The sequence below is a fragment of the Mchenga conophoros genome, linkage group LG10 (assembly GCF_057382185.1).
Source record: "Mchenga conophoros isolate Kocher_MC1m ecotype Shallow Benthic linkage group LG10, M_conophoros_male_GT1.1, whole genome shotgun sequence".
Taxonomy (NCBI): domain Eukaryota; kingdom Metazoa; phylum Chordata; class Actinopteri; order Cichliformes; family Cichlidae; genus Mchenga; species Mchenga conophoros.
This window is the reverse complement of record NC_140535.1, coordinates 583872-609589: the sequence shown is the minus strand read 5'-3', so window position 1 is coordinate 609589 and position 25718 is coordinate 583872. Positions and strand designations below refer to the sequence as shown.

Below are 25718 nucleotides of genomic sequence, written 5' to 3'. Positions count from 1 at the left end.
TGTCTGTCCTGGTCCCACATCTCTGTTTCCTCTGTTGCAGTGCCTGCGTGTGAGTCTGTGTCTTTAGTTCAGTTTGTGTTATGTTTCCTGTTTTATTTTGAAAGTCAATGTCTGATGTTAATGTATCTGGTTTCGTTTCCCCTTGTCTCGTTAGGCCTGATTTGCACCAGCTGTGTTTCCCTCCTGTTACCCATTCCCTGATTGCTCCCTCTGTGTATTTAAGCCCTGTGTTTCTCTGTGTCCGTGTTGTGATCTACCCTCATTTATGCTGTGTGTTCTGTCTGCCTGCTCATGTAAGTTTATTTTGGATTTTTTTTGTTACGTTTTGCCATCCAGCAATAAAAGCTGAGTTTTGAAATACACTTTTGCCTGCCGTGAGCCTGCACTTTGGGTCCTATTCCTGCCTGCACACAGCGACACCTGACAGAAAAAACAGGCTGACACACTGACCGTGGAGCAAATTTTAGAAATACAAAGATATACCAGCAACCCTAGTTGTTTGTTTTCTGGGGCCAGAGTAGGCGACACTGAAGGAAACCTGAAACTGATGGCTAAGGACAAATGTCGATTCTGTCAAATAACAATTCACATTAGTAGTACTCAGTTACATCAACTGGAGGTTGCTTAAAATCAATATTGAATTTATGAATGTAACATTGTTTTTCCAATGTTAGCATTTTCTTTTCTTTCTTCTGCCTGTCCCGTTTGGCTCTTTTGCCATCAGAATTATTGTCTAAAGGCGAAGAAAGATGCCCAACGGATTTACTTTACCAAATTGACCATCCCAGCCTTGCCGTAATGGTCTATTTGATTCACCTTTTATTGTTTATTTTATTTATTTATTTTCACTTGCTAGATACGGGACAGACTTGAATGAGGAAAAGAAAAGGGAGAAAGGAAGAGGAGAGGGGGGGGGGAAACAGCGGAGAAGAGGGACGGGGATAAAGGGCAAAAAAAAAAAAAAACAACTAAATAAGCAGACAAAAAATAAATATATCAATCACCTGGATCACCTGTTGAGAAAGAAAAAATAAAACAAGCAGAAGAAAACGAGAGCAATACAATAAACAACATCACGATGATATATGGGAATATGACAGTAAATACTAAATATTAAACATTATTGTGCAGCACGTAATATTGACAGCGCACAGTGTGCTTTGAGGTAGGAGCCAAAAAGGGTGTAGTTTGTGTGTGTGAGCACCCGTGTGTACACCTGTGAGCATGGATGCGCTTGTTTTTAAAAGGTTCCTTCATGTAATGATCTGCTAGAGGGTGTGGGGGGGCCACAGCCCCGTCCTCCTGAAGCAGGTATGGAGGAGATCAAGACTCCAGACTCCAGACCCTCAGAACACAAGAGACCAAGGAAGACCAGCAGAGGGGCAGCTGCGCCACTATCCCTGAAAGAGCTGAGGAGAGTCCCAGATGAGGGGTCACTCAGAAGCCAAGGGGGGGTAGCAGTGACGTGCCCGTGAGCTCTGCCGGCAGCCAGCTGTGCCAGAGTGACCGAGCCCCAGGCCGAGAGGCCGAGGGCACCCCACCCCCGAAGTGGCCCGAGCGAGCCCCAGGCTCCAGGCCCCGACAAGCAGCCACCAAGGAGTGACCCGGTGTGTACCTGGGCGCCCATCCCCGGACACAAAGAACCACAACGCACTGATGTCTGAGGGCGTCTGCCACCGGCAGGGGAAGTGGTGATGGGGGGAGATAGGCCTCCAAACCTTAGAGGGCCTGAGATGTCCCCAGAGAGGTGGCGTCTGATACCCGACCTGACATATAGACACAGACATACAGGCACACACAGACACAAACATCCATTCCCACCCTCATGCTCTCATATACAATTACTCAACCAACGTGGAGACAGACATAAAGAGACACTGTACACACAATCACACTCCCCAAGCGTACTCTACGAACTGGGTCTAGGTACCCTTGCCCCTGGAGGGGGAAACTGCACCCAGAACCAGGTAGTGTTACCCTTTTCCCTGCGGTGGGGAGAAGCAGACCGCCCCAACTCCGCAGCAGCAGGGAGGCCCCACACTCCAGACCCCAGTCGGACGGCCAACTCCCCCTCCTGACCCCCCGCTCCAGCAGGTCGTAGAGAACGGGGGTGTGAGAAGACTCCAAATCTCCCTCCGCCCTCTCATATGTAATGTTGATGCATGTGTTCCAGGAGGGCATGGAGCTACCTGCCAGAGAGCAGCAGGTAAGCGCATAGCCCCTCCTGATAGCCCTCAGTGTCCACGTGTATTTAAAATTGAGAGGTGGGCAACGACGCCAGGGGTGAGGTGTACACCCTGATGGTCTTTTGGAGTCTGTGTAGCGTGGCCACCCCCAAGATCCTATATGTATGTGTTATGAGAGTGTGAGTAATGTGAATGTCTAAGTTGTGGGATAAAATTGAGGCAGAGGCAGCCAGAAGGGGACAGAGGGGGGATGCCTCCCCTGCACCCTGGTGACATACCTGCACCCCAAGGCCCTGCATGTGTGGGTGATTGTGGTGGAGCGGGAAGAGGGAGGCAGCTGGAGACGGGGAGGGAAGGAAGGGAGGGGCAAGTGACCCCTCCCGGGGCCAGCTCCCCCGCTGAACCCAGTAGGCACCCCCATACTCCGCAACCCGCCAGGGAAAGGGGGCCCAGGCCCATCCGGACCGGGGCCCAGAACAGCAGCGCCGCCCGGCCCCACAGAGCCCGGGACAGCCCACCTGACCCCACCACAGAGAAAACTGCACCCACCCTGTCATCCACTCATCTTCCAGACTACACAAGACAATAGACACCCAGGCTGAGATCTTCCTCCACCTCTCCTGTATCTCCCCCTCCTGCAGAGTCAGTTCCTGAAGAGAGGAGACCTCCTGCAAGATGTAACAACCTCCCCCACCAGTTGAAGAGCCCCCAAGGTGGCTCGATGCACTGGCGGAACGCTGCGCCAGGCCCGGGCCCCCATACACCCACCCGCCCACAACCCCGGCAACATAACAACCAGGACCCGAGGCCCGGCTAGGGCCCCAGCCCAGAGACGGTGTGCCTCCAGAACCTTACACCGGTCCGGGACCCACCCAGGGGCAGCCAGGCTACCAGGTCAGTAACCCACGTCCGTCAGCACGGACCCTCCCCTAGCCCCGCTGCATGCAGCCACGCGGAAACCGTCACCTAAGAGCCAACAGAGTCCTTAATAGGCCATGACTGCCACCCCGGGTTGAGCCCCCCCCAAGGAAGATGCTCCTGGGGAACCCCCCTGATGCCCTAAGCCTGTCCCTACCCCCACACCAATTACAACAGCGAAGGTGGGACCAAACTATGACCCCCCATCCCCACTAGGTGATGGACCTAATCAAAGGAGCCCAGAGCAATTGATCTGATGTGGTGGCAGAGGCTGTATCAAGACTAATGTAATCTAATAGATAATTTCTATATTGGTTAGAATTAAGATTTTTTTTTTTCCCAGTTCATGAGGACTGTTTTCTTGGCTATGCATAGGGCAGTGAAAACCATATGGGCCATATTCTTATCTGTAGTGACATTATCTAAGCTGCCCAACAAACACACTAAGGGGGAAGTTGGAATGTTACATTTCAGACACTTTGACAAGTCCTCACATATCTCGCGCCAAAACTTCTGAACTGGTGGACAGAACCAAAGAGCCTGGATGTAATTGTCCGGTGTATTGGTTTGACAGTGTGAGCAGTTGTTGGTAGATGTATAACCCATCTTGAACATCCGATGACCTGTATAGTGCACTCTATGTAGTATTTTGTATTGAATTAATTGAAGACTGGGATTTCTAATTAGATGAAAGGTTTTTAAGCAAATCTGAGTCCAGAAGTTTTGGTCTAAGTTAACTGATAAATCTGCTTCCCATTTTGCAATAGGAAGTGATATTGATTCATCTGTTTTAGAAAGCATTCTGTATTTTTTGGAAAGTAATTTTGGGGTTTTAAGAGTAAGAAATTGAACCACACTTGGTGGTGTTTGTAGTTCAACTTGACCCGGTTTAAATTAGATTTTCACCCAGGTGTCATCCACATACCTGAACCAATGACTTGGTGGTGTTCCAGGGTAGGATAACAAAGCCCTCTTTTCCACTTCTTCCATGTACAAATTGGCCACAATGGGTGAAACTGGGGAACCCATGGCACACCCATGTTTCTGCCTGTGGAGCTGACCCTTGTATGTGAAGTAGCTGGAATTAAGACACAGTTCCAAAAGCAAACACATGCTTCCGTGATTGGGATGCAAGTGAAGAGAAATGTAACGTCGTACGAGACCATGGTTTCACCTGCCTCCATAATGACATCTCTCAACTTCTCAAAAAAATCCAAGGTGTTCTGGATGTGGTGTTCAGAGCTGCCTCCCAGCGGATTGAAAGTCGAAGCCAGAAACTTAGAGATGTTATAGGTGACCGAGTTGATCATACAGACAATCGGTCTTCAAGGTGCATTCTGTTCATGTATCTTTGATAAACCATACAGACTTTGTGTAGTTTCCCCTGGGTATAGCCTGAGGTATGAGGTCCGGTCAATAGCCTTGTCTTGTTCTAAATGCTTCAGACAGTCTATCACCCTCTTCCTGTAGCCACTTCCTGGGTCTCGTTTAAGGGGCTCATAAGTATTTTCGTCACGGAGCAGTGACAAAATTTTCTCATGATAGTCTTTCTGGTTTAGCAATACTGTGCACCATCCCCACCTACCCACATCAATGGTAAAATTTGTTTGCCTCACCCGTTCATTAAGCAGCTGGTGCTGTGCCTTCTGGAGGATTTTTGTTGCCCGGAAGCCTTTAACTGAAAGAGCTCATTTATAGAATTTTAGGAGTAATCCTGTTTTGTCGGCATCTGAAGCTATCTTACAATGCTGGGATTACAGCCATTCCCCAACTCTCTGTGAATGGTACTCATGGCCATTGATCAGTGATTGTTGATCAATGGTCATGAGAATTTGCATAATTATGATGAAGGAACTGACCTCCTAGCCCATTGTTCCTTCAGTGGGCTGGTTTCAGTCATTATGCAAATGTACTGTTTATAAGATTGGGGAAACCTGCAGAGACTGAAGAAGTCACTTGGATGGGTGATGAAACGTTTCTTCCAAAAAAACCACTATGTCCAGATGAACAGAATCAACCTTTGGAGATTTTCTTACCTGGATGATTGAGCATGCATCAAAATGTTGGGCTCGTTTTCTCAGGTCCCTTCCCCACTCAGACCAGGAGTGACATGTTTAGCCTGATTTCTCCTTAAAGTGCTGCCTGTTTGAGTTGCATCCAAAAAACGAGGTGAGCTTTTTGGACCAATGGGAAACCTCTTGTTAGGAGAGGCAGCATCCATCCCACTTTGGACGGAGCTGCTTTTATTTCTAGGAATCTGGCCAAATTTAATAAACCCTATAAAACATGACCGTCCCGAGTTGGGAGCGAGAAGCTGTCTCTCTCTGGAGCATCTCGTCTGCAAACCCCCAGTTCCCAGACCACAAAAAAACCAACCAAAAATCAGCAGAAAGAAAAAAATAAAAAGAATGAATAATATAATCCTCAGCTGAACCAAAGAATAAAATGGTGAAATGTGGACAATAATCTCTAATGTTAAGCCCCTTTTAGTAAACGATTTAATAAATGATCAGGATATTGATTTATGCTGCCTTACAGAAACCTGGCTACAGCAGGGTTAATATGTTATGAGTTAAGGAAAGGAAAGAATCAGCACTCCCCTCTTCCACTCCAGCTCAGGAATCAACCACAGTTTGATTGATTTTAAAATTCATATAGACCCTGAAATGACAGCCTGAAAAGGGGCATTCATCCTGATATTAGACTCGGTCGGCATGTCTCTTCACATGAAATTTTGCTTTTTACGTGTGTAAAAGCCATTACGTTGCCTAAAAATAAGATCAAGATCAATAAGACCTATAATACAATTTTGAATTTAAAGAATACTTCCAATAGTTTAATTTGATGATGTAATTTCGGCTGTAGCTTAGGAGGATTCGGCTGGTGAAGCTGAGGTTTTCCCTAAGGCATTTTTCTGGTGTTTTCCGACCAGCGCCTGGATTGTTCCCAAGATTGTTTGTGTGTCTGTGTTTCCTGGATGCTGTTGATGCCTGCTTGGTGCCCATGGTTGGCTTTGATGATGCTCTTCGGCCTCGTTGCCCATGGTCTCCCAGGCTAAACCTCCACTGTGAACCTTGCCGAAAACTGAGACCGTTGCGTCGGGTTTCTGGACTTGTTGACGCCTGTGCTCCAGCCTGTGCCTGGTGAACACCAGATCACTTTTAACCAAAACTTTTATTTTGTTTAAAATAAACTTCTCCATACTCCAATAGCAGTGTTGGGAAGGTTACCTTTACATGCCCCAAAATGTATTTTGTAACGTATTCCGTTACGTAACTCATTGAGAGTAAGGTATTCTGAATACTTTGGATTACTTAATATACTGTATTATCATGCTTTTTACAACTACATGTACTTTTGCTGTGTGATTTATTACTATTACTGAAGGCTACTTGCCATACCGATACCAACTAGATTTTTAAATCTTAATATAAAATGAGTAACAGTAGGGTGGACATTAGGTACGGCTGCACTTTTTGCAGCGATCTTGTATAGAAAACTATTTGTATATAAAACAGGTCTGCAGCTCCGAACCGTAGTAAAGGGCTAATACGTCGGGTTCCGTGTTGGCCTCGTAGCCGAAAACTAGCTTTACTTTGTTGTCTGGGTCAACTTTGCTAGCAAGAGACAGAGAGAGGCGTTGAAAGGCTGCTCCAACGGAACTTATTGTTTCGGAGGAAAACACGAACACAGTGTACAGTCGAGTCTTAATAGCTTACTTACAACTGGGCCCATGAGGCTACATTCTTTAGGTCTATGCCTGTAACACTCTGCCTATTGCCTCCATATTAGATATTAGATAATTTTTTGAACAATAATTAAAAAAAATATTTCGTCACATCATTATGCGGGCTGCAAGTAGGGGTGACATGGGCCGCGAGATTGAGACACAGGTATTACAGCCTCTTAATGCGTGTTTTGTTTGGGTTTCCACCAGCATGGAATTACCAAAAATAGAAAGAGCATAGCTAACATATGAAACAGGAAAAGACCGCTGTGTAATTCCTTCATTTCAACAAAGGTCGTGTCCAAATTCATGGGCTGCATCCTCCTGAGGACGCATTTGTAGACCAATTACGTCACAGCGACACGACGAAGGCCGTCCAAATTTGTAGACTCCTCCGAATGCAGCCGACAAATGTGTCCTCCTTTTCCCCGAATTTGAAGGATGGGTCGGGTGTGTCCTTCGTGGCCCACCATATCCCAGAATTCATAGCGCGGCCCAACCAAACTCCACTTTCCGGCAATGGTGGCTCTACTAAGTTTTAAAGGTTGTGTCCAAATTCATGGGCTGCATCCTCCTGAGGACCCGGCCTTCGCGGTCTACGTGGGCCGGGTCCTCAGAAGGTCGGGTAGGCCCGAAGTAAAAGGCTGGGGAAATTGGACAGTCTAGCCTTCTGATTAGCGTCACCGCTGTCTCGGTGGAGTTTAATAAACTCGGCCGTCTGCTCCTTGCTATCTAAAATATAACAGGACACTGGTGTAAATTCTCGACTGTCTCACACTTCTGTTTAATCAGTTTTCTGTTTGACGTTTATTCAGCTGTGTAAAAACCAAGGAGGAACCCACCCAGGGGATTAATAAAGTTTTATTTTATCTAATCTAATAACTTTAATCTCACCCAAACGGATTTACTCACGAACAAACAAAACACTGAAAAAAGCCCAACAATAACATTTTTAGGTTGTCTAAGTGACTTATATATTACGTTTAACCTGAGTAGTGAAAGTCCGCGGTGATCTAAAAATGATGTGCCGGGAGTTGTGCCGTTCTCGGTGGCTTCAGTGACCCTCGAGCTCCCGGCTAGCTATCGAGCTGGTGGGTAGTGTAAGAAATAAATATATATTTAGTGCTTATTGTTACTTGTTTTAATATAGTTTGCTTCCAGTTTAAGAGAGGGCCAACTTTGAGTATAAACTAGGTCGGAGGCTGACAGGAGACTGCACGCTTTGTGCAGAGAACAGGAAGCGTGGCATACAGAAAGTGAAACTAAGCAGAGTGCACTCCAGATCAAAACTGTGTGTGACATATAGCAGAACTATATATACGCCTTTTGGCTTGCAATGTTTTTAGAACTGTGGGTGCGTGTTCGTGTCTACAGTTCTCCGTTTCCGGAAATGTACAATAAAGATGATTTTTTTGAGCTTGACCACTGAGTCCAGTCTTTCTCTGTCGGCAAAGGAATTCAGGAAAAAGAACCGGAATTTAATAGTAGCAGACGTCTCCGAAAAGTCAAAGCACTTTCGCAAATATGCAATACCTTGGTAAATCAAGCAGATATTTGATGTTTACACAGCTACTTTCTCGCCTGAAAATATGTTAAAAGTTTATTTTGTGACCCATAAAGATTAGAAGGGGAATTTTAAAACTTAGTAGCGGCCGCCATTATTGGAAACTGGAGTTTGGCTATGAATTCTGGGATGTGATAGGCCACGAAGGACACACCCGACCCATCCTTCAAATTCGGGGGAAAGGAGGACAAATTTGTCGGCTGCATTCGGAGGAGTCTACGAATTTTTACAGCCTTCGGCGCGTCGCTGTGACGTAATCGGTCTGCAAATGCGGCCTCAGGAGGATGCAGCCCATGAATTTGGACACGACCAAAATTACTCTTATTAATCTTTCTGGGTCACAAAATAAACTTTAATCATATTTTCAGGTTAGAATGTGGGTGTGTAAACCTATGGTCATTTGACCTATGGTCAAATGAAACAAAAATTGAATTTTTTTGTCACAATTATGTTTCCTTCATTTGGCGAAAAAAGAGAAGCCTTTAACCCAAAGAACACCATCCCCACTGTCAAACATGGTGGTGGGAACCTAATGCTCTGGGGGTGTTTTCCAGCCAATGGACCAGGGAACCTATTCACAGTAAATGGGACCATTAAAAGAGCAATGCATGAAGATTCTCAACGACAACATCAGGCAGTCTGCAGAGGAACTTGGCCTTGGGCACCAGTGGATATTTCAGCACGACAATGACCCAAAACGCATAGCTGAGGTAGTGAAGAAATGGTTAGGAGACAAAAACATTAACATTTTGCAGTGGCTCAACCAGAGTCCTGACTTGAATCCAACTGAGAATCTGTGGAGGGAGCTAAACATCTGGGTGACGGCAAGAAGACCCTCCAACTTGAAAGATTTGGAGCTCATTGCTAAAGACGAATGGGCAAAAATTCCTGTGGAGACATGCAAAAAGCTGGTCTGTTATTATAGGGAGTGTTTGATTGCTGCAATAACCAATAAAGGCTTATCTATAGGTTACTGTGAAAGGTATGAATAATTCTGGACATAAAACGTTTTGCTCAAATGTCAAAAGCTGAGAATTTTTTTTCCCACAATGATGCCTCTTGTACATTGTACATATGCCTGTGTCATTTCTGGTAAAAAGAAAAACACTTGCTGGTTGAATAAAAACAACTTTAAGTCAAAATATGCCAGGGGTGTGAATAATTATAGGTTTGACTGTCTCTCTCTCTCTCTCTCTCTCACTCATATATACACATATATAATGTATGTGATGTTGAGTGTAAGGTGAGTGTATTTATAAATAAGGAGGAGAAAAGGGAGAAAAGGAAAAGAGAGAGAGGAAAAGAGGCAGGTTGTTTGGAATGTCAAAGAAGGAAAAGTTGGGGACAAGAAAAAAAATCTTGTTAAAGAGAGTACAGACAGACCACTACAGCTCAGGCAGCCAAGGGCAAAAGAGGGATACAAACAGTAGTAACAGATGAACAAACAATTTTAACCCTAACAATACAATTTTTCAACTCCATTGAACTGGATGAGAGGAAACGGCTTCTACTGCATTCCTGAGAGAATGAGTGACAAAAATATGACATGATGAGAACTGAGAAGGATAACAGAGAGACGAGAAGGGTGGGACAGAAGAAAAAATGAAGAGAACTAAAAAAAGATTTTGGACAGTTGACAAAATAAGAGATTTACATTTTCAAAACAAAAGCAAAATCTAGAACTGATTCAGGTCAGCAGTTCCTCTTTGCTCTATCACAAGAGGAAGGACAGGGAATAAAAGCAAACAAGGGCTGGTAATACAAAGAGCTACTAATGCACAAAATGAAAAGAGGAATTGTTTCTGAACAGTTCAGTGCTTTGCTATTACCTTAAACTGTTGCAGTAGGAACTTTGGATTACTTTGAAAAGGGGCAGCTGAAAGACAGCGAGAGGGAGATCCAGACCAAAAAAGGTGTTGAGTCAGAGTTGGAGAAACTGCAGGCTTAACAGACGCACGGCTATGGGAAGAGAAGAAAAAGGAGAGACCCCGACAGACATCCAGGCATCTGAAAGACATACAAGCGAGGGAGAGTGTAAGTGACAGTAAACTGAGGGAGGGATAGAGAATATGATAAAAAAGAGGATGTCTGTATGAAAACCTTTGCTCATGTTCTGTGATCAAGCAGAACAGCTAGAAAGGAAAGGCAATTGAGGAGGGGTTTGCAGTAGAATTAGGTCGTGATCTGGAGAAAGCCGTTACTATAGACATAATTTTAAAGAGTCAAACCGGAGAAACTGCAAACTGAAGATTTAAAGTCATGGACACCAGGGCTTCACTACAGCACTAAAACAAACAACCAAGCCCTCACCCCCTGGGAAAAATGTCAGCGGGGCCTGACCTAGGTGCATCTGATCTGGCAGAGGGCCACAGGACCACAGGACCTGTTGGACTCCAAACACTGTTGGATCTACTGGTTGGCGTCTATCAGGAATTCTACTCTTCACCCTTTGCAAGGGAGAAGTATGTCTCTGGTTTTCTCCAGTGGGGTGAGTTCTTGCCTCTTGTTTTAGGTGTGTGTGATTAGGTATTTTATTTTGTATATAAAAGTATGTAATTAGCCAACTCCTCACAATTGCTCCTTTATAATATCTCTAAATATTACTCTGCTGGACATTATATGCTTCTTGGCAACCATTTTGTTTTGCTCTCAGTCTCTCATTCACTTGTACTCGTGCTGTTTAAGAGCTACATTTCAGAACAGAAAACCAGAACTTTACTTATTATTCATTAATGGATGGACATACAAGTATGACTCACTGGTGTAAATATGTGTAACTTAGAATCCACATTCTTCCCATCTTAAACAGTTAAGCTTCATTCGAATATAATTCACTGGTCATATAATCTGTAGTTTAGACGTAGCAGCAGGCTGTGGAATTGAAGTATAATGAAACTGCCAATGATTTTAGGATATAAGTATTTACAGAACAGGGATCATGCATGGAGACCCTTCAAACATAGTAGCAAAGTGGGCATAATCTATGGAATTTTTCATTATCTGTGTAAATAAGTTTGATGGAATCATACTCATATACATTATGATTCCCTTATGAATTCACTGTCACCCCAAGGATGGTTGAACAGGCAATAGGTTGCCAAGAATACAGTGATTTAATACCAGATATAATGATATAATCCCACAGAGAGAATCACAGCTTACATATAAAGCTGCTTTTTGTGTTCGTCTTTTGATTTTGCATCCCCTCTTTCTTCCTCATTATTGACAGAATTGATCCATACGTGTGACTGGCTATAAGTATACCAACTGTATTTTCCAGTAGGGTGGAGAAGCTATCATCTTTTCAGTGACGTGACATTCCAAATTTAACACAACATGTGTTCAAGAATGAGGATCTGGTTTCAGGAAACCACCTGATCAACAATCAAGCAGATTTCTGTTTTTAGCTGGACTAAAGAGTGTGAACATCACAAGAAATAATCTTGCTTCACACAGGTGGAAGACTCATGGGCATCACAGCTAAGGGGAAAATATTCACTTATTCTATGCTGAGATGGTAGAGCATCACAAGTATCTCTTTCAATAAAACAATTTTAATAGAAAACTAAAATGGTTAAGTACAATAATAGTTACTGTAGGCAGGAAGAAGTGTAAAAAAGCACTAAAATATTACAGTAAAAATAACTTCTACAATTAAATCATTAACTAACAAAAATATGCAAGTATATTTAGAAATTACTTAAAGTATTCAGAGTTACACCACTGACTGCAAGAAAATAGTCCCTTTGAATTTCACGTAATTAAATGATTAGACAAGAATTAATACAGAATCAGTGTTTTAATTCGCTAAGCACTTCAGCTCTAATTCTACATCTACAAATTATAATTTGTAGCTTATTTTGGATTTTTTGTTGCACTTTTCTGATTCTACATAACTAAACTGTAAATCAGGCATTCTCACAGCACAGTTAATGATCTTTTTTTCTTATTATGGATAAATGACTCATTTATTGCTCTCCCTTCTACTTAGTCTGCTGTACATTAGAGGTGCAAAAGTGCAATAGGAGATGTCTGTGGAAGAGCAGCACAAAATGCAATTTAACTTGGCTCCTAGACCTCAGTCACACAGGCCTAGAGACCGGTCAGTATTTTTTTTATACATACACACACACACACACACACACACACACACACACACACACACACATATATATATTAACAAACCACATCAAACCAAGTTCTACAAAAGGAAAGTGTGTTTTCATAGTCCTCTTGTGCCATCTCTTTTTCTGTCTGGTTTGCTTATGGTGTCTTACCTCCCTACATGGCTACCTAAACAGAAGATGTCATTGATGGGTACCAAGCCAGTGTCAATATTTACAGGAACGAGCCATGACTCCATTACTGCATTTTCTTTTCTTTTCTCTTTGTTGTATACTCTTAAAATGTTATCTTAACAGCACTGGTCAACAGAAGTTTTGGTAGCAAAAACCATTTCAGTAGCAAATGCAAAATCCAATATAAAAATAAAAACATATGTTGGTGGCACTTTCTATTACAGCTCCAAAAAATAGAAAAAGCTTGGTGTCAACCATGGTGGCCAAGCTGTCATCCCTGTTAGAGAACACCTTCCACCCCATGCAGGTCTTTTTGACAGCACTGAGCAACTCCTTCAGCGACAGGCTGTGGCAACCAGTGTGTCAGGGAGGGATTTAGGAGCTTGTTCCTTCCAATTGCTTCTTTACAATGACCCACAGCAGTACAATTACTGTATCTTTGTATTTCTCACACACATACACATGATATTCTAATAACATCAGTGTCTGTTATTACTGTAGAATACTGTCACTTTTTGTTTAATATATTTAACGCCTGTTATGTCCCGGTGTAGGGGTACCGGAACGCAACATAAGGGTTAAAAGCAAAGTGACACCGCCCTGGTTCCCAAAACCATACACAGAAGCCGATTTACAAGTTAAAGGTGGTTTATTTTGTCTAAACTGAAGCTTAACTCTAGGGAGAACAAACAAAACAAGCTTATTCAGAAATGGAGGTGCTATCTAAACCCTAGGTGAAACAAAAACCAAACAAAAGTCAAGCGCTACTCCTAACTGAATAAGTAAGGAGAAAACATTACAGACAATAGTAAGGCAGTTCACCCCATCTGCTTCCGCACCCATTTACACATGAAAAGTAATCTATTTACAAAGCTCAACAGTCCTTAGCAAAACATGTGCACAAAAGTCACAGAGTTTGGAGGCCAAGGACGGATCTGCTGCTGCTGTCAGTTGCTGTCCCGAGACAACTGCTGGAGAGGGTTTTTCAAAACAGCCACTTGATCAGGAAGCCAATCAGCAGCCGTCAGCTCTGGAATGACCTGTAGACTTTTAAACACAGAACAAAAAAAGACAGCCACCGGGATCCGAATTATGGCCCGGACCGTAACACACCTTTAACAGAAAGTGTGGAAACCAGTGCAGTTAGACACATTCCTCAGGCTAAGGCAGTATGCTGCACAGTTTGGAGCTTGTTGTCAAGTGTATCAACTCTAGTCCAATGGACTGCTTTCAAACATATCCTGTTCAAAACATAACGCATTTGCATTTATATAGCACTTTCCTAGTCTTAAAAATCACCTTGAGTGATTTTAGACCACAAGTCACAAGTTACATCCTTTTCCTTCTGGGTCAATTAAATGTTTTATCCAGTTGGGAGAGAGACATTTTTTCAGAGCCTTGGCGGTTATTAGCCTTGATAGAACTAGGTTATTTATTAGGTCATGTGCAGTGACTGTCCAAGGATCAGTGATGTGGATGACATGAAAATAACCTCTGAAAATAACACTCATTATATAAAATAAAAAGCATCAAAGCCCCACAGGACTCTATATATTACTTTTAGTCTACTAACCCAGAGAATTGGCTTGTTGTTTTTTTAAATGTTTGTTGCTTTTTTAAATTAAATATGAGGGTGACTTTTCACACTTTTGTGAAGTAACTTTGCAATACGTTGTATATCTAAAACTGTTCTTTCTTCATCTAAAAAGTTTACGCTGTACGTCTGTGTCACCCATATTCCTCTCTGGACCTGAGAATGAAACAAAAAATAATGGACTGGAAAACTTCCCTCTATTCATAAACGATAGCTGCTATTTTTAGTTGTAAAGACTGAGTCCAAATCTGACAGTTGCTATGCTGAAGAGGAACTCCATTTATGGAAAACAGAACAATGTTATGCTTAACAGCAAGGACACAGAACAGGGAGCAGTATGCATACTCACAGGTTATAAGAGGCATCTGTGTTTTTTGGGAACCAGTTGGCCACATCTAAAAAAGAAAGGAATGCAAATTTCACTTTTAGGGATATCTCCATTCACATATGTAAAAAGTGTACATACCTGATAGTATTCTGCTTAAGAATATTTGACTTGGGTCCAACTGGAATGGAATGGACTGTCAATTACATAGGAGTTTTCTAGTTCTAACTACTCCAAGCCACGTTACAAGCAAACATTCACGCATATTTATGCACCACTTTATTTACACAGAGCCTTATCGTGGCACTCAGGTGTGTACCACCCTATGAGTGCCATACATGCTAAGAATCAACAAATCAACCCAAGATGCAGATTATTGAGCTGTGAAAACAAGCCAGAGTATATGCAGGTCACTGTATGCTAGCACAAGGAGAATATGAAAATTTCACACAGAACAGTCTCAGCCAACTTAAACCCAGAGTTGTCTTACTGTGATAAGACCCCTGAACCAAACTGCTGACCACATGTCCATCTATTAACTTGTGTTTTTTGTTTGTTTGATTTATAACAGTTAGGTACGTTTAACTCCATCTTATGCTGTAGAAAGCAATTTGGTGGCATTATTTGTGTCCACTTGTCCTAGTACATCGAAAGGTTTTGAAAAGTTAGTGCTGAATTCTATGAATTTTCTTTTCTTTTAGACTTTGGTCTTGAATCACCACAGATCATCTCACAAACAGGGACTCCACAAGGGACTGTCCTGGCTCCATTAGATTTCACATTGTAAATATACAGCAGACTTCAAATACAAATTTGAGACCTACCCCATTCAGAAATACTTGGATGACACTTCCATTGTGGTGTGTGTATCAGGAATGGACTGGGAAGCTTTCAAAAACTTTCAGCAACTGAAGTCACAAAAACAACCTTATATCTAAAGTCTCTAACACGAAGGACATGATAGTAGATTTCTGAAGATTCAGGCCTCCTGCTGTCAAGGTTTTTAGGGTGGGCATAGAGATGGTAACAAAATATAAATATTTAGGTTTATATCTAGACAACAAACTAGACTGGTCCCTGGATACAGACAAACTATACAAAAAGGGGAAAAATCACCTCTTTTTGTTAAGGAAACTAAGATCACTTGACATCTCTAGTAAACTCCTGCAGGTGCTGTTCTGTCAGCCTGTGGTGACAAGTGTGCTGTTCTATGCCGTTTGGAGAGGAAGGATCAGAAAAGGCATGCAAAGAGACTGGACAAACTAGTGAGAAAAGTTGGCTCTGTAATTGGAGTCATACTGGACACACTGGGGAAGGTGTTGGAGAGATGCAATCTAAATATGTTAGAAGCCATCCTGAATAACCCTGATCACGAATATCTTTATGGAACAAAAACATCCCATCATTACAAGAAGACTCTACTCTCTATAACATAAAACAGACAGAGGCAGAAAATAATTTGCCCCCACATATTTTTAACTCAAATACATATAGCAGATGAGCTATGTCAGACATGAATTTCCCATTGGAATCAGTAATTATTGTTATTCAGGTCATTCACAAGAAAAGAAAAAGAAATTAATTAGTTCATTTCCCATCAGTCAAAACAAAACAAAGCAAAAAAAAAAAAAAAAAAAAAAAAATCACACACACAAAAACTCTACACCAACCAGGAAGCAAAACAAGTATGAATCCCACCCAGTACTCCATAATTCTGTCATGGTCTGCAGAAGCAGACTGTGAAGGAGGACCCAAGTGCAGACACGGAAGGAGACAGAAATGAGTTTAAACAAAAGGAGAGCCATTCATTATGGCTGATTAAACATAAAATACAAAACGAGGTAAAACGAGGGAATGTTAGGGTGTCTGGGTCGTCAACCCAGAGTTTTCAGTTTTACAATATTATTGAACTTTGATTTTGCCATTATTTATCATTTCTAGTCTTTTGGTTTCTTTGTTAGAGTTGTCTGCCTTCTGGTTTCAGTCTCTGTGTTCAATGGTTGCTCTGTCTCCCCTGTCAGCTGTATCCCCTTGTCAATTCCATCTTTCTGTGTTATGTTTCCTGTTTTACTTTGAAAGTCCGTGTCTCATGTTAATGTGTCTGTGTTTGCTTCCCTTGTCTCATTAGTCCTGATTTGTCCCAGCTGTGTTTCCCTCCAGTATCCCATTCCCTGATTGCTCTCTCTGTGTATTTAAGCCCTGTGTTTTCTTTTGTCTGTGTCACGATCTCCCTCATCCCACACTGCATGCGAGAAACTACAATGAGGAAACATGAACATTGATTAGCATTCAAATATCTCAGTGAATACATAAAGATTACCACAAAGCAAGAAAGCACGAGACAAGGCTAATCAAAAGGTATTGGCTGAAGAATATGCTTATTACGCCAACCCTTTTAACAACAGATCTTTTTAAGCATGCAGCTCATGTACATAGGGCTCGAAGCAAAGAATGAAGCAAAACAAACAAACAAACAAAAAAAAAAAAAAAAAAAAACTTTCCACCTCACATGAGTAACTACATTAAATTAAATTTCATAAAAATAATCAATGCAAAACAAGGGTTTCAGTATTATTATTTTTGCTCTTTTCATTCTTGATTTATATATTTTTCTAATACTCTATTTTTACACGTTTTTAAACAAGGAAAATGAACTCCACCTTTTTAAATCACTGTCATAACTATTCCACAAGTTAACTCCTCTAACAGAAACACATCTCTGCTTTATGTTTGTCCTTATCTTGTTTTTTTTTTTTGTTTTTTTGTTTTTTTTTTAAACAAATCTGATCCCCTTAAGTCATATTGAAACTCTGACTTCAAACAGCTTCTGAGTACTTGTCATGAAACGCCGTGTGGCAGGCAGGAGATGAGGACTCAAAGTGCAGGACTCACAGACTCAAGGGATGAACTCAAAACCACAGCCTTATTTGCTGGTCACAGAAAAATGGGCATACAAAGTAAACTAAACTGGGGAAACAATAAACTAAAACACACAGGGAGATCCACACAGCAAGAGGGACAACACGACACTGACTCAGAGAAACACAGGGTTTAAATACACTGGGAAGTAACGAGGGGAATGAGACACAGAAGGAGGGCACAGCTGGGAGAAATCAGGACTGACGAGACAAGCAAAGCAGGACACATTCACATAAGACACGCCCATCAAAGTAAAACAGGAAGTATCACACAGAGACGCGAACTTGACACGGTGGAGACAGCAACTAAGAAACACAGAGACATAAACCATAAGGCAGAGGACTCAAAGAACCAAAATACACAGAGGGAAACTCAAACAGGCAGACACAGACTTACACAGAACAGAGGGGACACAGAAACATGAAGGGCAAGGGATTGAAACTAGAAACCATAGAATAACTCACACAAGTACAATAATACAAAAATCACAAAGAACTAAACATGCTGGGTCAGGAGACCCAGGACCCTGACAGTACTATGGCAAAGCAAGTTATTTTGTGCTTTATACATTATCTGTGCCATTTTATATTCAACTAAATCATAACATTTCAGGGTATTCAGAACAAAATGTTATTTGTTTCTATATAGTTTGATTCATTTATAATTCTTATAGCTCTTTTTTTGTAACTTGAAAATAGGAAGAGTATTTGTTTTATATGCATTACCACATATCTCTAGACAGTAAGTCATATATGGAAGCAACAGAGAACAATAAAGTGTGTATAAGGATTTCTTGTTCAGGACAGTTCAGTTTTGTAGAGAATGGTTTTTGACATTTTTGTTTTCACATGGTTTATATGAGACTTCCAGCTCAGCTTATCATCAATTATCGCTCCAATAAATTTATTTTCATATACTCTTTCAATTTCAATTCCATTAACCCCGATATTTGCCAAAAATAATAAATTTTGTTTTCTTTCTATTTAACGATAACTTATTTATATCAAACCAGTTTTTTAATATATTTAACTCCTTTTCCACTGTAGTCAGAAGCTGTTCTAGGTTTTTACCTAAGCAATACAGAGTGGAATGATCAGAAAATAATACACATTTTAACAGTTTGGAAACACTACATAAATCATTTATATATAATATGAATAATTTAGGTCCCAGCACAGAGCCCTGAGGAACACCACAAGTTACCTTCAACTTCTTAGATTTTACATTATTGATTTCTGTCATCCAGGTAACTTTTCATCCGCTTGTATGCCATCCCTCTTATACCATATCTCTCTAGTTTATTCATTATTATAGAATGACCAATTGTATCAAACGTCTTTTTTAGATTAGATTAGATTAGATTAGATAGAACTTTATTAATCCCTCGGGTGGGTTCCTCTGGGAAATTCGATTTCCAAAAAAGCACAGCACCGACAGAAGTTACAGAGTTACAGAATATTATATATATATATATATATATATATATAATACACACACACACACATATATATATATAAATACAGAGACAATATAAATAAAGTATACGAAGGGGATAAATAGAATAAATAGGAATAAAAATAAAAATACAAGTGAATTGCACATTTCAAGTATTGAGTCTATTGCACCGTTGACTATTTACAAAAGTATTGCACAAAAGGTATTGTACAGTGAGGTGAAGAGGCACTACAGCTTAGTTGTTCCCCCCTCCTTTGTCCTCCTGTTTCCCCTCCCTCTCCCCTCCAGGGAGGAGTTAAACAGTCTGATGGCGTGTGGGACAAAGGAGTTTTTAAGTCTGTTAGTTCTTGTCTTTGGGAGAAGCAACCTGTCACTGAACAGACTCTTCTGGTTGTTAATGGCCGTGTGCAGAGGATGTCTGGCATTGTCCATAATGTCCATCAGTTTCTTTAGTGTCCTTTTCTCTGCCACTGTCACCAGAGTGTCCAGCTTCATGCCGACCACAGAGCTAGCCCTCCTGATCAGTTTCTCCAGTTTCTTTAAGTCTATAAAAACACCAACAGTATATTCCTTATTATCTATTGCAGTAGATATCCCTTCTACAAGTTCCATCACTGCCATCGAAGTGGACCTTTTCGCTCTAAAGCCATATTGGTTATCACTTCGGAGATTATGCTTCTCAATATATTTATCAAGTGTATTAACAAATAACTTCTCTAAAATTTTTGAACCTGAACAGAATCATGAAATCTTTAACCTTACATGACATAGAGGGAAGCAACACAGATGACCTAACAAAGATGGAATGAAAACACACTGACTAAATACTCACAGGAATTGATCAGGGGAAGTGGAAACACATGGAGAAACAGCTGACTGGAATGAACATAATGAACCCACAGGGGAAGTAAAACAAAACACGTTGAACATGGAAACACACAACTCTTCAAGCTTCGCCATGATCCTATCTTTCGGGTTAGGTTCAGGTCATTGATAAAGGAGGTGGCTGACATCCAGAAGTCCTACCAGTGGCTGGACAAAGCTGGACTGAAAGATACGACAAAGATACTAATCATGGCAGCACAGGAACAAGCTCTGAGCACAAGATTCATAAAGGCTGGGGTCTATCACACCAGGCAAAACCCCAGGTGCAGGCTTTGTAAAGATGCCCTGAGAAAATCCAGCACTAAACAGCAGGGTGCAAGATGCTAGTGGGCAGGGCATACATGGAACGCCATAACTAAGTAGCTGGCATAGTGTACAGAAACATCTGTGCCGAGTATGACCCGGGAGTCCTGAGGTCAAAATGGGAGACACACCCTAGGGTGGTGCAGAATGACCGAGTTAAGATCCTGTGGCACTTCCAGATACAGACGGACAAACTGTTGATGGCTAACCAACCGGACATAGTGCCGGTAGACTGTAGTGATAGATGTAGTGATACCGAATGACAGCAACATCAAGAAGAAAGGAACACAAGAAGGGCTCAGAGAAGTGCTGAAAAAAAGTGGAGGGTGAAGGTAACGGTGGTCCCAGTGGTAATCAGAGGACTCGGTGCAGTGACTCCCAAGCTAGGAGAGTGGCTCAAGATCCCAGGAACGACATCCGAGATCTTTGTCCAGAAGAGTGCAGTCCTAGGAACAGTTAAGATACTGCGCAGGACCCTCAAGCTCCCAGGCCTCTGGTAGATGACCCGAGCTTGAAGGATAGACCGCGTGCAGGGGTGAGAGGGGAATATTTTTAATATTTTTTTTTAAATTGTTACATCACGGTCTACTGGTACAGAAGTGCAACATAAGGGTTAAAAGGAAGGTGACCCAGCCCCGGTCCCCAAAGCCAACCCAGGTTCAGCCCTGGATTTACCTGGATTTGGGGCCGGTGTCCTGCAGGTTTTAGATGTGTCCTTAATCCAACACAGCTGATTTAAATGGCTAAATTACCTGCTCAACATGTCTTGAACTTCTTCTCTACTTTTTCCACTCCTTAATCATCCACTCCACGGAAAAAGCTATTGAACTGCGTACATTTTCTGTTAAGCATTCTGAATTTGGTTTTTGCTTGCTATAAATTGGCCTCAAACCACACTATAGCAGAAGAAAAGGAGGATGAGGCACCAAAGTTAAAAATGGCAGCCACTTCCTCACTTTTGGAGCAGCACAGGAAGGCATTGGTGAGTGATTTCAAAACATCTTTCAGCCTACTGGAGTCGAAGTTTGACGAAGTCCGGTCTGCAGTGAAAGATCATGGTCAATGACTCAGATGTTTAGAAACTATTTAAGTCAGTGGGTTAGGGAGCTCCACAATGTTTGTTCCAACCTCAGCAAGTCTAATACTAAACTTTTGGCTAAAGTAACGGACTTAGAAAGAAAGAAATAGATGTCAAAGCCTGCGTATTCTGGGACTTGAAGGCGTTGAAGGTTCGTTCCACAGAATTCTTTGTGGACCTGCTTAGTGAGGTCTTCAGGAAAGACAGGATCGGCTGGAGATTGCCAGATTTCAGATTACCCTGAAAGGCTGTTTATCTGGTCATTACGTTTATCTGGTCATTACGGAGGGCTGAGGGACAGCCCTGTGAGTAGATTTTTCTGATTTTCTCCTACTCTTGGGATATGCAAGGACTTTTGTTCATGTTTCAGCATTACAGATTCATCTTCTTTTCTCTTCTCTCCTACGATTTACAAGCAGGTACACCATACTTATTCTAGGATTGATTATTTTCTCAGATAATCGGTTGTCTTCGTGGGTCCAATCCCGTGAATACCAGAGGATAGTAATATCATACCATAAAATGTGTTATCAAAGACTTTTCCTGATGTTCCTCAATCCAGACGACACTGGCATTTTAATTCAACTGTACGGCAGATGACAACCTCCTAGAATTCATTTAGGAACAAATAAGCTCGTTTTTACAAATAAATACCACAGGAGAAAGTCTAAGGAGCTTGGAAAGAAAAGCGTCTGGACTTCTTGAACTTTCTTGCAGACATTTCATCTGAGAAGCTTCTTCAGTTCTAAGAGCAATTGGTGGAGAGTCCCAGATTTTGAGCCCTATGGGAGTGTCCCCAAGAGGGTCACGGACCCCCTATTGATCCTCAACCTAGTCACACGAGCCAAGCTGTGAACGCGAGTGTGGGTCACAATCAGCCAAGGTTTCGGGTGAACCCACTGTGAAACCTAGCCCCACCCTATCATGTGATTTACTGAGGCCAACAGGCCCAGGATGTGTGGGCATTAAGGCACCTGGGAAGGGATCTCAAAACTGGATTATAGATGGCAGACAGTTTGGTGTTGTAAAGAAGTCCAGACGCTTTTCTTTCTTTAGCTCCTTAGACTATGAAGACCTGGATGACTGAGAACCTTCACAGACACCACAGGAGTAACTTATAGCCTAATAATTTGGGATACACTGAAAACCTTCCTCAGGGGTCAAACTATTTCCTAAACAGCAAATATAAAAAAAGGCCCGTATATAATCACTTACTTTAGTTAACCAAATTAAAGAAATAGATCTGCTCTGCGCTACGGTAAAAAACCCAGACTTATACAACAAGCGCGTGGAACTTCAGACTAAATTTGATCTCCTTTAAACACACTAAATTGATGGTCAGCTTCTGAGGAGTAAGAGTTTGTTTCATATTCATAGCGACAAATCAGGTAAGACGCTAGCTAACCAGTTAAGGGGCTTTCAGGCAAAACAACATATCACAAAAGTCAGAATGAATAATGGTAATATCACCTTGGATTTTTCCAAAATTAATGATATGTTTAAGACTTTTTACTCTCAACTTTACACCTCTGAACTCCCACAGGAAAGCACTTTAATGGATAACTTTTTAACGCTTTGAACATTCCTACGCTTTCCTCTGATAGTAAAAATAGATTATACAAACCCATAATGCAAGAGGAGCTGAGCGCAGCTAATTCCTCACTGCAGTGTGGAAAATCACCTGGACCTGATGGATTTCCCATAGAATTTTTCAAAGCATTTTCATCAATGCTTTCACCTCAATTATGTCTAATGTGCATGAATCGGAGCGGATTCATGCACGTGTTGTAAACTTCCGCCATCCTATTTCAAGGCAAGTATCACTCTTGTCCCAAGAGGAATGTCCAGTGGAATGTTCGTCCTACAGGCCAATCTCTACATTAAATGTCGATGGTAATATTTTGGCTAAATTTTTGGCACGCAGGCTGGAAAATAATTTCCCATCCATTATATCAAAAGATCAAACTGGTTTCATTAAGAATCTTTACTCTTATTTCAATATCTGTTGTCTATTAGATATATTATACACCCGTTCCGGTCAGAATCCTGAGTGCATTCTTTGCTTAGATGGGAAGAAGGCATTCAATCAGGCTGCTGCCAATATTTATTCCCAAATCCTTTGATTCTTTAAATTCAGTTATATCATCTTATATATGGAGAGGTAAACACCCCCAGTTGAATAAAGCTCTTCATCAAAAGTCTTGGACTAATGGAGGCCTGGCACTGCCTAACTTCCGGTATTACTATTGGGCAGCAAATACGTGCTTATATCTTGGGTCTATTTCCAAAACAAAGATAATTGCCCTTCCTGGGTGTCCATGGAGTTGAACTTGGCTACAGATTCATCTATTCTGGCTCTGATTGGATTTTCACCCACCCTACCCCCAAACAAGAGCAACTGATAATCCAGTTGTCTGGCTCACGGTGAGGGTGTGGGCTCAGATGAGGAGGCATTTAGGCTTAAAAAAATTTAACATCTTAAAATATGTATCTCCCACTGTGATAAACCATGGCAGACCCGAAGACATTTTCAAGCTTTTCAGGATGCTTTATTGAGGCACACGGTTGCTGAATACACACATGAATGGCTGCAGTATCCCAGCTGTCAGCCAACACATCCACAACACAACAACTCAGACTGTGCAAAGCCTTTTCATCTCACCTACAGCAGCACTGCAGACCACGCCCCGCCATATACCCCCATTGCCCGACAGGCCGGCAAGCCATCTAGCTGAACCTACTGTTCCCCCCGCCCAGACCGTTGGTGCTCCTGGGCCCTGGTGAGGGACAGGGATGTGACCACTCTGGCGGTCGCCCACATATCCAGCAGCGCCAGTGACAATGTGGATCCAGGGGACGCCCTGCGTACCCAGCGGCAGCCCTGGAACTGGTCCAGGGGGCCAAGCAGCGACAGCGCAGTAGACGTAGAAGTGAGCCGGGGCTCACCGAAAGCTGGTCCACCTCCTCCACCGCCAGCAGGCATGCCTCCTGTACACTGGCAATCGCGGACCCTTGGGCACCTCCAGCAACAGTGTGGCAGGTTCCTCCTGCGCTCTCCATGAGCTGACCTCCGGCTCTTGCTGAGCAGGTGGTTGAGCTGGTGGCGAGCCCAGGAGATGCTCCGCGGCCCTCCTCCAGGGAGCAGGAACGGGCACAGATCCCTGCCGGGCATAAGCTGCTACCACTTGATGAGTAGGGATGGGTGCGGCGGCCGGCTATGTCCTGGCTTGTCGCATCCTGGGGCCTGACATGGTCGTCAGAACAGCCTGGACCTCCTCCACGCCAACGCTGTCGGGGAATGCCGGTGAGAGTGAGAGTGCCAGATTCTTCATTACCTGTAGATGCTGCTGGGTCCAGTCTTACAGCTCTTCTGTGCTGGCCATTTTGGCCACCATTCAGGCCAACTCCTCCCCTTGGCGGCCAGTTTGTGGGTCTGCCGTGCCCCCCATCCTGGGTTTTGGCACCACTGTGATAAAACAAGGCAGACCCAAAGATATTTTCAAGCTTTTCAACATGCTTTATTGAGGCACATGGTTGCTAATTACACACATGAATGGCTGCAGCATCCCAGCTGCCAGGCGACACATCCACAACACAACTACTCGGACTGTGCAAGGCGTGATAGCAGATGCCACGCAGGTGCATCCATCTCACCTGCAGCAGCATTGCAGACCATGCCCCACCACACCCATATACACATTTTTTCAGATATCTGCAGATCAGACATTTTCTCAGACATTCTCAGACACTAAATTTTCCAATAGCAGCAGCTGCAATGTCAGGGATATGCACCTTAATGTACAGGGTGGGCCATTTATACGGATACACCGTAATAACATGGGAATGGTTGGTGATATTAAAGTCCTGTTTGTGGCACATTAGTATATGTGAGGGGGCAAACTCCTCAAGATGGGTGGTGACCATGGTGGCCATTTAGAAGTCGGCCATCTTGGATACAACTTTTGTTTTTTCAATAGGAAGAGGGCCATGTGACACATCAAACTTATTGGTATTGGTATTTTTTTTTTTCGCCTGTCCCGTTTGGCTCTATTGCCATCAGAATTACTGTCTAAAGGCAAAGAAAGATGCCCAACGGATTTACTTTACCAAATGGACCATTGCAGCCTTGCCGTATTGGTCTATTTGATTCACCTTTGCTTTTATTGTTTATTTTATTTTATTTTCACTTGCTAAACACGGGACAGACTTGACTGGGGAAAAGAAAAGGGAGAAAGAAAGAGGGAAAGAAAAACAGCGGGGAAGAGGAACGGTGATAAAGGGGCAAAAAACAAAAACCAACATAACAAACAGACAAAAATACATATATCAATCACCTGGATCACCTGTTGAGAAAGAAAAAAGAGAAAACAAGCAAAAAAAAAAGAGAGCAATATAATAAACAACATCATCGCGATGATCTATGGGAATGTAACAGTAAATACTAAATATTAAACATTATTGTGCAG

General features: G+C 42.4%; 1 protein-coding gene across 4 annotated transcripts in view; it reads left to right on the top strand.

Annotated features, from left to right (window-relative positions):
• Positions 1-10210: 10210 nt before the first annotated feature.
• Positions 10211-25718, top strand: part of dmpk (DM1 protein kinase) — an 82340-nt gene continuing 66832 nt past the window's right edge. For all 4 annotated transcript variants that reach the window (XM_085288068.1, XM_085288067.1, XM_085288069.1 and 1 more), the window contains exon 1: positions 10211-10883. In XM_085288068.1, the coding sequence (XP_085144194.1) occupies positions 10718-10883 (166 nt within the window). In that variant the 5' untranslated portion in view covers positions 10211-10717. The remainder of the gene's footprint in view (positions 10884-25718) is intronic.